The sequence below is a fragment of the Protopterus annectens genome, chromosome 9.part0 (genome assembly GCF_019279795.1).
Source record: "Protopterus annectens isolate FY-2018-M chromosome 9.part0, PAN1.0, whole genome shotgun sequence".
Lineage (NCBI taxonomy): Eukaryota > Metazoa > Chordata > Ceratodontiformes > Protopteridae > Protopterus > Protopterus annectens.
The window spans coordinates 1184636798-1184650746 of record NC_056743.1 but is presented as its reverse complement, the minus strand read 5'-3'; the positions used below and the strand labels follow the sequence as shown (position 1 = coordinate 1184650746).

General features: G+C 39.5%; 1 protein-coding gene across 7 annotated transcripts in view; it reads left to right on the top strand.

The window, feature by feature from the left end:
* ALDH3B1 (aldehyde dehydrogenase 3 family member B1) overlaps positions 1-13949 on the top strand; it is a 1341938-nt gene that overhangs the window by 982468 nt on the left and 345521 nt on the right. For all 7 annotated transcript variants that reach the window (XM_044084078.1, XM_044084076.1, XM_044084080.1 and 4 more), the window contains one exon: positions 9088-9169. In XM_044084078.1, the coding sequence (XP_043940013.1) occupies positions 9088-9169 (82 nt within the window). The remainder of the gene's footprint in view (positions 1-9087; positions 9170-13949) is intronic.

Genomic DNA, 13949 nt, shown 5'->3' with positions numbered 1-13949 from the left:
AACCCTACGTTTATGCCAAAGGTGGTATCAAGTGTGGCTCTAAACCAAACTATTCACTTTCCAACTTTTTATCCAAAACCACAGAACAAAGGGGGGAGACTACTACAGTCTTTGGACATTCACAGACAGTTACGCTTCTACTTGGACAAAATCAAAGCTTTCAGAAAATCTGAGCAATTGTTGGTAGCATACGCTGCAGGAGCATAGGGGAAAGCCATTTCAAAGCAGACTATTTCAAAATGGATAGGACACTGTATACGTTTCTGCTATACCCACCATGGGAAACCTGTACCTAGCAGCATTCGATCTCACTCCACCAGGGCAACAGCCACTTCAACTGCCTACCTCAGAGGAGTACCTACCAAGGATATTTTGGAAGCAGCAACATGGAGTTCTGTGCATACCTTCACCAAACATTACCATTTGCCTTTATTCACCAAATCCAGAGCTGGCTTCACCACTGCTGTACTGCAGGGCCTTATAGCCACCCCTAATGCCTTAGAGATCCAGCCTCCCTACCTCAGCTTTGGGATTCCACCCAAGTGTAATGACTGCAGCAGTGTAACACGATGAACATAGTACAGTTTTGTACCTACCATAAATGTAGATGTTCGAGTGTAAACACTGCTGCATTCCAAGTTACCCTCCCTCCTTCCCCTCTTACTTTCTGGTATTTGCCTAGTGCATATACCCTTTATTACCTATGGGGAGTATTTGCTGGTAACTAAAAATATTTGTTTGCTTTTCTTTGGTATTTTTTACTAGCAGTTTGTATTGCCTACCTATTTGGGGGCACCTGACATCTGGGGCAAGAAAAACTGAAGAAAATGGCGTCGGCTGCATCTTATATACCCCTGTCGCACTGACGTCAGGGAGGAGGTGACAGCAACCGACGCCGGACCAAGATTTTGGAACTCTGGCCGACTGCGGGACCGCCTGACGGCATGATAACCCAAGTGTAATGACTGCAGCAGTGTTTACACTCGACCATCTACATTTATGGTAGGTACAAAACTGTACTTTTCGAGTGGTGATTCATCTGTAGAGAAGTTTGGGTTGAATTTTTGGCCAGGATGTAATATCTCTTTAATAGAGGTCAAAAACTTTTTAGGGTTGTGTTTAATATTATTCTGAAAGTTATCATACTATAGTTTTTGTCTTCATTTACTTGCTTTTTAGTACAATTGCAAAACATTCTAAATTTTTCAAGATATTGAGATATTTTATATTTTTTCCATTATTTCCATGCGTTTCCTCTATACTTCATTAGCAGTCTACTCTTTTTGGATAGCTAAACTGCATTATTTGTTTGCAGTCTAGGAGATGCAAGACTGTTTAGGATATTTAAAAAGTTGTATTGAATTAATTTACAGCATTGTCTAAGGGGAGGATTTTTAGGAAGTTCTGTTTAATAGATGATAGTGTAGTAATGAACATTTCCTGGTTAAACTTGGAAAAGTTGCATGTTATTTTATAAATATGCTATTTAACTGGATGTGTGAGATGTCTGGTTTAATAGACTGGGAGATGATCACTGAGAGAGTCTGATATTGTACTTGTGGTGGAGTGCTTGCCAGGGTGTTATACTAGGATCCAGTCTAATAGGGGATTTGATATCTTGCTATAATGTGTGAGGCTATTAATTAGTTGTGTGAAACCATATACGTTCATGATAGATGTAGGGGAGTTAGAGTTTATGTCCAACCAGTTGACATTCACATCAACTAGTAGTATTTTATGGATACATTTCCTCAAGAAAAAATACTACTAGTTGATGTGAATGTCAACTGGTTGGACATAAACTCTAACTCCCCTACATCTATCATGAACGTATATGTAGCCTCACACATTATAGCAAGATATTAAATTCCCTATCCAATACAGGATATCTTCCAGTATAGCTATACTGTCACCAGGAGGGATGTAAAGGACATTATACAATTCTTCCTCTAAAACGTGCACGCTGATTGGCCAGCCCAACCAGCGTGCCCGTTGTAAATCCCTCAATATACTAACGGAAAAAGGTCCGGTCGCCCGGACTTTTTCCGTTAGTATAAACACTGTCTCGCTATGTTAAAAGAGTTTAACATAGCGACACAGGTTTAAAAAAAGCAACGCAGATCTCCGTTGCTTTTTTTAAAGCTGTCTCGCTATGTTAAACTCCTTTAACATAGCGACACAGTGTGTAAAAAGCAAGGAGATCTTGCGATCTCTGTTGCTTTTTTTTTTTAAACCTGTCACGCTATATTAAATGGGTTTAACATAGCGAGACAGCTTTAAAATAAGTAACGGAGATCTCCGTTGCTTATTTTAAAGCTGTCTCGCTATGTTAAACCCATTTAACATAGCGAAACAGTAAAAAGCAATGGAGATCTTGCGTTCTCCGTTGCTTTTGCCCACAGCTCTGATGTACTGCATAGGCATGCGCAGTACATCAGAACTGCCGCGTAATACCAGACAGCTGCGGAAGGGCAGCAAAGAGGCATTATACAATGCCATTATTTAAGAAAAGTAATTATTTATTTTCTTAAATAATGTCATTGTATAATAGCAATAACCCACTTCTGGGTGTGGGTAATGCGGGATTTAACCACAGTTGTCTTTGTTTGGTCCCTCAGGCTTCACCCTCGGGACCAAACCACACCAACCGTGGTTAAATCCCGCATTACCCACACCCAGGCGTGGGTTATTGCTATAGTAATACATATTTGTTTATAAATGTCTATTCTGAGGAAAGCAATAAGAAGCTCTGCTGAACTAAATTTTGGTAGTGGTTTGCTGTAAGGGGAAATGTGGTAGATGTTGGCAAATATTAAAGCAATGCCACCACCTTTCCTCTTTGTATGGTCATTATGGATGACATTATAGCCAGGAGGTTTAACTTTAGAGTCGTTTATGCTGGGTTTAAGCCAAATTTCAGTTACATAGAAAACGTCAGGCTTATGGTGGGTAATAGAGGGATGTAGTTCAGCAGTTTTATTTCTTATACTTCTAACATTTATTGCAGCAAAATCAGAACACCAATGTTGGGGATTTGCTGTTGCTGGGTTAGAAAAGTGTGTGTGAGAGAATTATCTTTGTGTTCATTGTGATAGTTGGAGCTAGGATTAGGGTGTATATCTCCTCCTAAAAGGATTTTAGTATATTAAGGAATTATGCATATTTGTTTTTGGAGAGGATTCTTGCACTTAATTTTGTTTTGGTTTGAGTTGAAGTGCAGTTAATCAGTCTATATTTGGAATAAAGATAAGGAGCTATATTGAGTAGGTTTGGTGCAATGTGTGGAGAGTGTAAAGAGGAAGTATAGATAGGTAGTTGGGACAGAGTTGCAGAGATCTTGCCATATATTATTGAGTCATGGTAGGGTGAAAGATGGCACAGTAGGAGGAGAAGAACAGAGGATAAGATGAAGAGTAGTATAATTAAGTACAGGAATCTGTATTTTATAGATGTCCGGGTACTGGGGGAAGTAGCGATGAGGAAGGAAGTGTTTACATTGTTACTTTACATATTGTAAAGGGAAAGTTTTATTATTTTTCTATTTGTCATTTCTTTAATTAGCAACTGCTGTCCTACTTTATTTTGCCTTTGTATAACATTTATTTATCGTATAGAACCTAACTTTGGCAGGCTTATTTCTTTTTTCATTCTCACAACCCTACCAGTGGCTCCCCATTGTGCTCCTAATCAGTTCATTCATTGCCCTGAGGTGACAGCTTTATTATCCATTCATTCATTGATTAAGGGGAGAGCCATATTAACCCATTCATTTCCCTTAGAGATGAGAGACAGGAGTTAAGCAGTCATCCAGTCTGTCAAGTTATGTAGACTTCCCCATCCCTACCTAGGCTCAACCTCCATCAGACAGCTGTGACACCACTTAACATTGCTTCAGGCAAAGCTCACATATATTTGTGCTCATTAGCCTGCCAGCTTACTCTGCAGTGCAGTGTCACTTCAGCCTTTAGGCTGTCAGATGTATTGCTGCAGTCTTATGCAGGTGTCTGGTACCAAGTCAAACCACCACTCTCCCCCAAGGGATCACTGAGCTGACAAATGTTACTCACTTCCATCCCCCCTCTGTCTATTCCAGCTTCCATTACCACTATTCAAACATATGTCATTTGAGACACAAGCCATGATTCAGAAAGGTTACCTGTAGTGGCAAGCCCTTTTTACAATTAGCAGTAGCCATTTCCATTTCTCAAAGAGCCTTACCACAGTATTTACCGTGAAGAGGTGCAGCACCAAGCTGGGCTGCCTCTCTGTCCTACTGCAAGTGCTAGGCATGCATTCCAGGTGAGCAGCTTATACTAATTAGCCAAAAGATGTTTCCTTGGAAACGCTGCAGTAAGTGCTTTATGCAGCCAAGCAATTTGTAGAACTACTTGGCTGCATAAATCCTTACTGCCAGCTGTAGTAATTAACTCAATCAAAAACTCATGTTCACCCATTACTTTCAAAGGTACATTCCAAGGAATCTAGTGGATAGGTAATGTCTTGGTGTGTGTGTGTGTGTGTGGGTCTGTGTGTGCGCATGTGTGTGTGTGTGTGTGTGTCACTGCATGCATGAGTGTATTCAGAGGTATGAGTGGAGTCCAGAGAGTGCATGTGTGAGTGTCTGTCTGCTGAATATTTACAAGATAGGTCGATTAGGTGTGTGTGTCTCTGTGTGTGTGTATGTGAATGCATGTCTGCTGAAAAGTTACAGTAGATGGTTAGTTAGAGGATAAGCAGGTTAGGTGTGTGTGTGTGTGTATGTGTGTGTGTGTGTGTGTGTGTGTGTGTGTGTGTGTGTGTGTGTGTGTGTGTGTGTGTGTGTGTGTATGTATTCAGAGGTATGAGTGGATTCCAAGGAGTGCATGTGTGACTGTCTGTCTGGTGAATATTTACAGTAGATGGTTAGTTACAAGACAGGTAGATTAGGTGTGTGTGTCTATGTGTGTATGTGAGTGTGTGTCTGATGAAAAGTCACAGTAGATGGTTAGAGGATAAGCAGGTTAAGTGTGTGTGTATGTGTGTGTGTGTGTGTGTGTGTGTGTGTGTGTGTGTGTGTGTGTGTGTGTGTGTGTGTGTGTGTGTGTGTGTAAAGGCTACTTTACCTCTGACCAATGAGCAATTCCTGCAGTCCTTCGGGGGGCATGAAACACACTCTTTAATATGACTCTATTCTATTTAAAAAGTTAATACAACTCAAATTTTGCACCATGAAGAATAATAGGGACAAAAAAGTATAAAACTCTAATGTCTGGCATTACTGACTGAATATAATGGTCTATAACATATGGGAGCCATGCTCAAGACTTCCAGACAAAGCCAATTGGGGAACACTAGACAATACCAGGGAGCCTTCCTACATATTAATGTAATCCACTTAAAAATGTAATAGAGCAACAGGTCTTGTATCCTGATGCATTTACTGAACAATAAGAAGAAGAATGAAACTCTTAATGTCTGGCATTATTGAATCATTTGTGATTTACAAGGGACAGTAACAAATCTGGGACATTCTGTACATTCAGGGACATGTAAGAGGTATGATGATGTGTCCATGTGTGTGTGTGTGTGTGTGTGTGTGTGTGTGTGTGTGTGGCTCTGGATATGTGTATACATGGGAAGGAATAGGGAAAGTCTCTGTCAACTCAATGCATTGACTGACAGTGATGATTGCTGTAATGTCAGCAGACAAGGGCCTGTTCACCTGAATTGCTAGTTTCCATGATCTCAATAACAGGCCTTTTTTACCACAGACTTAACTCTTGCAACTGGCCTATTTCTGCATTCTGCTCATAGTTTGAGTTTTGTCCCTCTATGCCACAGGTCCAGAGATTCAGAAGACTCAATTTTAAAACATTTTCTCTTGAGAGATGATACCTGCCATTAACTGTCCCAGTTCCACTACCTTAAGGACGTCATTCACTTTATTACAGTCAGCAATTGTGAGATTACTTTGTGTCATTTAGATGTTACCATGACTGCTCTCTTCTGAAATGGCTTCTGCAGTTACTCACTTAAAATGGACACATGATCGCTATCCCTAACAGGAGGAAATATGTTTCAGAATAAGAATTCTACTGATTTCATAAAAAACAGAGGTGCAGCTAGGGTGGGGCAAAGGGGGGAGCTGCCCTAGGTACAAAATATTAATGGGCTTGATTTGCAGATCCTGGTGGGTCATCAGTGCACTACATTTACAATCAAGAGTGAAATGCCAGAGCACTCTGTATCTTCAGTGTATTACTGGCTAAGTTTATAAGGAGCTAAGAGAAGAAGAGTGTTCCAGAATGGGGGTCAGCACCATCACAAGAATAGCTAGCTGCACCTCCGATAAAGACAACATCTAACATGCTTGCTCCTCATGTACCTGGCTCAATCACTTGTCTTAAAATATGATATATCTTGAAACTATTAATAAAGAATCCTTCCAAACGCACTGTGCAATGAGTTACATCCTCTCATCCCAAAAAATCATTTGGTATACTACAGCTGCTGTGATGGATGCCTGGTTAGACCCCTGCACATGCAAAGAGAGCATATGTGCATCTTTGCTGTCAGTGACGTGACTTCAGGAAACAGACCATGAAATGAGAGCAGTCAACCTGATAATATACTTCATAACTGTACAGCTACCTTCTTCTGTCAAGGAGGTGGATGATTGTCAATATCCGTACTCCCCTACCACCCAAAAGAGCTGGAAATGGCTACCTATACAATTTCAGGCCAAGGCAATCATGCTAGGTATTCCAATGGTGAGCATGACTAACTACTTGCCTGATCAAGAGAAGTCATACCAGATCATAAACATCATCTTGTTGCTAGAGTCCCATCAATGAACCACCATTACTGTCACTGCTACTCTGGGCTAGCATTAGGGGGAAACATGGAGAGTTGCCCAGAACCCTTGCTAAGGAAGACCAGTTATACTAAATCATGTTTTTTTCCAGCTGCAAAAGCTTATGGTTACTTCAGAAATGTCAGTACAATTTTCCAAAGTTTGAATAGGTTGTCCCGATGCCATGATTCCAGACTGAGTACTAGGACAAGCATTGGCTGTCTTGTAATCCTGCAAATGATGAATTTTGTAACTAGAGAATACATGAAAAAAGAAAGAAAATTATAATTAATCACATATTTTGTAACATACAAATGTAGTATGTTTGTTTCTAGGTTTTCCTTAGATTGGCAGGGCTGATGTGTGCTTGTCTACAATAAAGGTGAAATATCTTACTGTGGTGATTATTAAGTGGTGCTATGTTTGGCAAGCCTGTTATGCATTTGTGTGCAACAAAGTTAAAATATATCGGTTTTACCACTTTATTATAGCCAGAAATCTCAGGCATATACAGTCAACCAAGTGGCTACAACTGCTGAGTGTGAGGCTGTCTTTGTGGATAAAAGTGATTGACCATGTAGTCATTTTTATCAGATTGCGCAGTTATTAATCTGAATTTGCATAACTAGTGTGTATTTATGTGAAGCACGTTGCAGTACCTTTAATGACTACTATGTGTTTGTCTGAAACAAATTTGAAATTTATTACTGTAGTTATTTTTATTCCAGACATTTGAAGTGTCTGCAGTTATAAAACTGGTTATAATTACTGAGTATGAGGGCTGTCTGTGGATGAAAATGACCATCCTTGTTGTTTGATCAAATAAACGGCTGTTAATATGGCTTTTAAGGATTAGTGTGCATTTGTGTTAAGCAAGTTGGAATACCTTACTGGGCCATTTTTTATCACAATCAGACATCTGAGATGTTCATAGTCAATAAAATGGCTGCAATTGACCGGTACAGAGGCTATTTATGGATAAACATGGCTCATCTTTGCTGTTGTTTAGTCACAATTAAACTGACACTGACCTGGTTTGGCAGAAACAATGTCATGCAATGTATTATATTTACTAAAATCCATGGACAATGATAACTGCTATGGCTAATGCATGCATATATGTGTGGGGTGGGAGGCTCTGCAGTGTATCTAAGAACAACAAGTTGGCTGTTATTTTTTCTGTCACTTTCCATCTTAGTCAAACATCAGTGTTGCTCAAAATAAGTGACTATCTTTGGTCATCTGGACAAGATATGTGAGAAAGCAACTCATCACAGTGAATAGCATTGATATCTCATAGTGCTTGATTCTGTGGCTAAGTTCTTGTTTATGATTCTTTCTGTATGTTGTCTGCATGCCTCCCCTATCTCTGTGTCAGTTTTATCTGGTTGCTCTAGTTTCATCCAACACTTGAAAGATATGTCATTGACTGTAGGTAAGCATGCAGTGTGAAAGTGAGAGTGAGTATGAGTGTGTGTGTGTGTGTTTGCACATAAGCATACATGCGTGCAAGTGCGTGTGCATGTGTGTGTGTCTGTGTGTATGCATGAAAAAATAATTGCCAGTATTATCTGCGGATACACATATACTGCATAGAACATAAGTAAATCCTTTGGTTAGCAGGAAAAAAAAGTTAAGCAATTGTCTTTCAAAAATGAATGCTTAAAATGCATATACAAAACATCTACACCCTCACAACGTACCACTCCCAGCTATATAAGGGAATTGTGGACCAGGTTTAGTAGGGAGGTCACATTCGCCACCTCTACCCTGGTCAAGCTAGTCTAAAACCAGACTACCTGCAACTTCTAGAGGCCTGACTTGTAGTCATGCATATTGGTCCTGGAAAATATCTTACCCTTTGTTTGGAATAAAGATATTTATATGGCAGTGACAACACTGGATAGGTGTCAAGAAGTAATGAGAGGATGTATTGTTATTTACATAAGGGAACTGAAGAAAAGACTATAAGAATTCCGAAAACATGATGTCATGGGTGTGTATATCTCTAATGATCTAAGAAAAATAAGCACTTGCTTTGTCAAGAGTTCAAATCCTGCCTCCGATGTTATGTTGCATGTCTTTGGGTTGCTGGGTTAGTCTTCTCATTCTGCACCTTGCTGTCCTTTTCACTTTTTTCCCTGCTTTTCAGGTCATGCTGTCTAAGTTACATGCATGAAATGACTGCTAAAATGTTGCTGTTAATGTTTTGGGACTGTTTCATGATTGCTGAAACACTGTTATTTCTTTTCCAGGACTGTTTTGCAGTTGTCTGTGGAGGAGTGAAAGAAACTACTGAACTTCTGGAAGAGAAGTTTGACTACATCTTTTTCACAGGTAGGGTACACTTACCAGTCTGAATATGTCTATTTTTCCCTAGTATTTGAGACAGCAATATAATGAGGGAGTAGAAAGAAAGAGTATTTAAGAACTAGATGGACTGCTTTTCCAAAGTTTAGCTGCATTTGGTATGGATCCACTGCAAGATAAAGATGTCTCATTTATTTCCTATTATTACAAAATTTCTTGATGTTGGAGGTTTTTGTGTGTGTATGTACCCCATCAGTACTGGGAACTGTGAAAAAGGCTGGCAAATGTGCATTTGATAGAAAAATACAGTTCAGTCTTTGGACAAGAAGTTACAGGTTCCCATCTCCTTGAAGGAGGGTATTTACAAGTATGAGTTAATGACACACAAGCTGTGATAGGGCACTGTTCAAACCCTCCAGTACCAAAGTATGTGTGTGCATGTTTTTGTGCCCTAGTTTCAGTATAGACATTGTTTTATTTTAAAAATGACAAAGTGGTGTGATAGCAGGTAAAATGTTTGTTGTACAGTAAAGCTGTACTTCTACTGTGATTTCATTAAAATTTTAGAAATTACAGATGCACTGAATAATTTAAATACCATATGCCCACCATCAATTACATTACATTACTCCTCAATTACTTATGTTTAAAGATACATAAAATAAGTAATATTTAGTTAAAAATCTTCTAATATTTCTGGAATTTTTTTAAGAAGGCCTTTCTGTTAAATGCATAATACCCATAAGTATTTAACATTTGCCATTTATGTTTAGCTTTCAGTAGTTCATGCATAGCTCTGTTTTTTTAACCTCCAGAACTGGGGACAAAGCACAGAAGGTCCTGAACTGGGGACATTTTTAAAAAATCGATACTATTAACTTAGAAAGTATGATGAAAAGAAAATGGCAATTAACGTGTAGTTTCTGAAATAAAACTAGTCTATAACTTGATTATCAGTATTTACTGATCCTTATTAGTATTTATAATCCACCATAATTTCATAAACAAATCCGGTTTTAAGAGCCACAGAGCAAAATTTTGAATGAAAATGATGTCTCTTCCTATACAAGTTTATGTCTTAGCCCCATCCTTTAATTTTTGTATGTGCCATAGCCAGTTCATTGAATAAAAATGTTGATTGCCTGTACTTTCATTAATATTTTATACAGTGCACTGTACTCTTGTCGAGTTCAGATACTACTGAAGGATATGACTGGACAAACAACTAATACTGCAAGTAATTTAAGTATTATCATTATAAGCAAGTACAGATGCTGAAAAAACAAACGAACGTTTTTTAGCAAGTCACTGCACAGCTGCCCACCCTATACCCTTGTCTCCTCGTTTCATTGTTATGTCACAAACTTATCTGAACCCTTTTTATAATTTATACTGTATCTTGGCTTTAGGTAGTACAGTTCAAGACTCCACCCCACTCCCATGAAGCTGTATTTTTATATTTTACTTTGACTTGCTTGAGAATAATTTGTCTATTTTTTCTTTTCTCAACTTGAGGTACAGTTTAATCCTATGTTATTCTTGCTTGGTGCCTATCATAGCATTCTGTTTTACCTTTAAATGTATGTATTTTTGAGCTCAGAGGTGAACAGCTCCTAGAGAAAGAGCACACATTTTTACATTTTTTATGAATGCCTACACCTTCTCTGAGTTGGATTCACCTTGAAGTAAGAATATATGGTTGGGTTTGGGGCAAAGCCTTCACCTGGAAGGTACAGGATGCTTACTTTACAGCAAAAACAGTTATTTTAAGTTTTGGATTATCTGTGTAAGTACCTGTATTTCTAGAATACATACAGTTTTACATACATACATGAACTGGGTATGTGGATGGTTATTTTTTTTTTCTGTTAACACTGACCTCAGGGTTAGGGAAAGTAAAATGATTGTGGAGAACGTAAAGGCCAGGCTTTTAGGGATTTTGCATATACATTGTGTTTGTTGTTTGCCAAAAACTGTATAATTCTTCTTTAGCTGGCATAACTGTCTGCTGTCACCTAGAAAGACACTGGTGTCTGCAGCTTCATTACCACACAAGTTAAGTTCTTCCTGTCAATTTGTCTTATTACTGTCTGCAGCTTTTTCATGAACTGCACCATCAACCATCCACTAATGGGAGCTAAAATGTAAGCTATCGATACAACTAACACTAATTTTTTAAAAGGATGTGCATGTGTCTTCTACATATGTGAGAGTATGTGTATATATATATATATATATATATATATATATATATATATATATATATATACACACATACATACATACTAATACATAAACACGTATATTTATAAAAACACACACATACACACACACACACACACACACACACACACACACACATATATATATATATATATATATATATATATATATATATATATATATATCTTCTTCATCTTTCGGCTGTTCCCATTAGGGGTCGCCACAGCAGATCATTTGTTTCCATTTCTTCCTGTCCTCTGCATCTTGCTCTGTCACACCAACCACCTTCATGTCCTCTCTCACCACAAACCTTATCTTAGGCCTTCCTCTTACCTGGCAGCTTCATCCTTAGCATCCTTTTCCCAATATACCCAGCATCCCTCCTAAGCACATGTCCAAACCAATGCAATCTTGCCTCTTTGGCTTTGTCTCCAAACCATCCAACCTGGGCTGACCCTCTAATATACTTATTCCTAATCCTGTCTATCCTCGTCACACCCAGTGCAAATCTTAACATCTTTAACTCTGCCACGTCCAGATCTGACTCCTGCCTTTTTGTCAATGCCACTGTCTCCAACCCATATAACATAGCTGGTCTCACTACCCTCTTATAGACCTTCCCTTTCACTCTTACTAGTACTCGTCTGTCACAAATCACTCCTGACACTCTTCTCCACCCACTCTACCCTGCCTGTACTCTATTCTTCATCTCTCTTCCACACTCACCATTACTCTGAACTGTTGATCCCAAGTATTTAAACTCATCCACCTTTGCCAACTCTACTACCTGCATCCTCACCATTCCTCTATCCTCCCTCTCATTCACACACATATATTCTGTCTTAGTCCTGCTGACCTTCATTCCTCTCCTCTCTAGAACATATCTCCACCTCTCCAGGGTCTCCTCAACCTGTTCCCTACTCTCACTACATATCACAATGTCATTTGCAAACGTTATAGTCCACAGGAACTCCTGTCTGATCTCGTCTGTTAGCCTGTCCATCACCACTGCAAATAAGAAAGGGCTCGGAGCTGATCCTTAATGTAATCCCATCTCCACCTTAAACGCATCTGTCACTCTCACTGCAGATCTCACCACTGTCATACTACCTTTGTACATTTCCTGTACCACTCTTACATACTTCTCTGCCACTCCCGACTTCCTCATACAATACCACAACTCCTCTCTAGGCACCCTGTCATATGCTTTGTCTAAGTCCACAAAGACACATTGCAACTCCTCCTGACCTTTTCTGTACTTCTCCATCAACACTCTCAGAGCAAACATCACATATGTAGTGCTCTTTCCTGGCATGAAACCATACTGCTGATCACTAATCATCACCTCCCTTTTTAACCTAGCTTCTACTACTCTTTCCCATAATTTCATGCTGTGACTGATCATTTTGTATCCCTCTGTAGTTACTACAGCTCTGCACATTAGTCTCATTCTTAAAAAATGGTACCAAAACACTTTCCAAGATTTCATTAAACAATCTGGTTAAAAATTCCACTGCCATTTCTCCTAAACACCTCCAAGTTTCCACAGTTATGTCATCTGGAGCAACAGCCTTTCCATTCTTCATCCTCCTCATAGCTATCCTTACTTCCTCCTTGCTAATCCGTTGCACTTCCTGATTCACTATCCCCACATCATCCAATCTTCTCTCTCTCTCATTCTCTTTATTCATCAGCCCCTCAAAGTACTCTTTCCATCAGTTCAACACACACTCCTCGATTGTGAGTATGTTTCCCTCATCATTTATCACCCTTACCTGCTGCACATCTTTCCTAGCTGGGTCCCTCTGTCTAGCCAATCAGTACAGGTCCTTTTCTCCCTCCTTAGTGTCCATCCTTTCAAACAACTCTCCATACAACTTATTCTTAGCCTTTGCCACCTCTCTCTTTGCCATGCACCTCACCCTTATACTTCTGTCTACTTTCTTCATCTATCTGACAATCCCACTTCTTCTTTGCCAACTTCTTTCTCTATATACTCTCGTGTACATCCTCATTCAACCACCAGGTCTCCTTGTCCTCCTTCCTCTGTCCAGATGTCACACCAAGCACCTTTCTAGTAGTCTCCCTTACTAGCTCTGCTGTAGTTACCCAGCTGTTCAGTAACTCTTCACTGCTACCCAGTGCCTGTCTTAACTCTTCTCTGAGCTCCACCTCACAATCACACTTTTTCAATTTCCACCATTTGATCCTTGGTGCTGCCCTCACACTCCTCCTCCTCTTCTTGATCACGAACATCATTCTACACTGCCTAACTACAATTTCCCCCGTCCCCACTTTACAGTCCCTAATCTCCTTCATACTGGCCCTCCTGCATAGGATATAATCCACCTGTGTGCATCTCCCTCAACTCTTGTATGTCACCCTATGCTCTTCCCTCTTGTTAAAATACATATTCACCACAGCCCTGTCCATCCTTTTTGTAAAATCCACTACCATCTGACCTTCTGCATTCCTTTCCTTAACACCATACCTACTTAACACTTCCTCATCCCCTCTGTTCCCTTCATCAACATGCCCATTGAAATCTGCTCCAATCACCACTTTCTCACCCTTGGGTACAGTC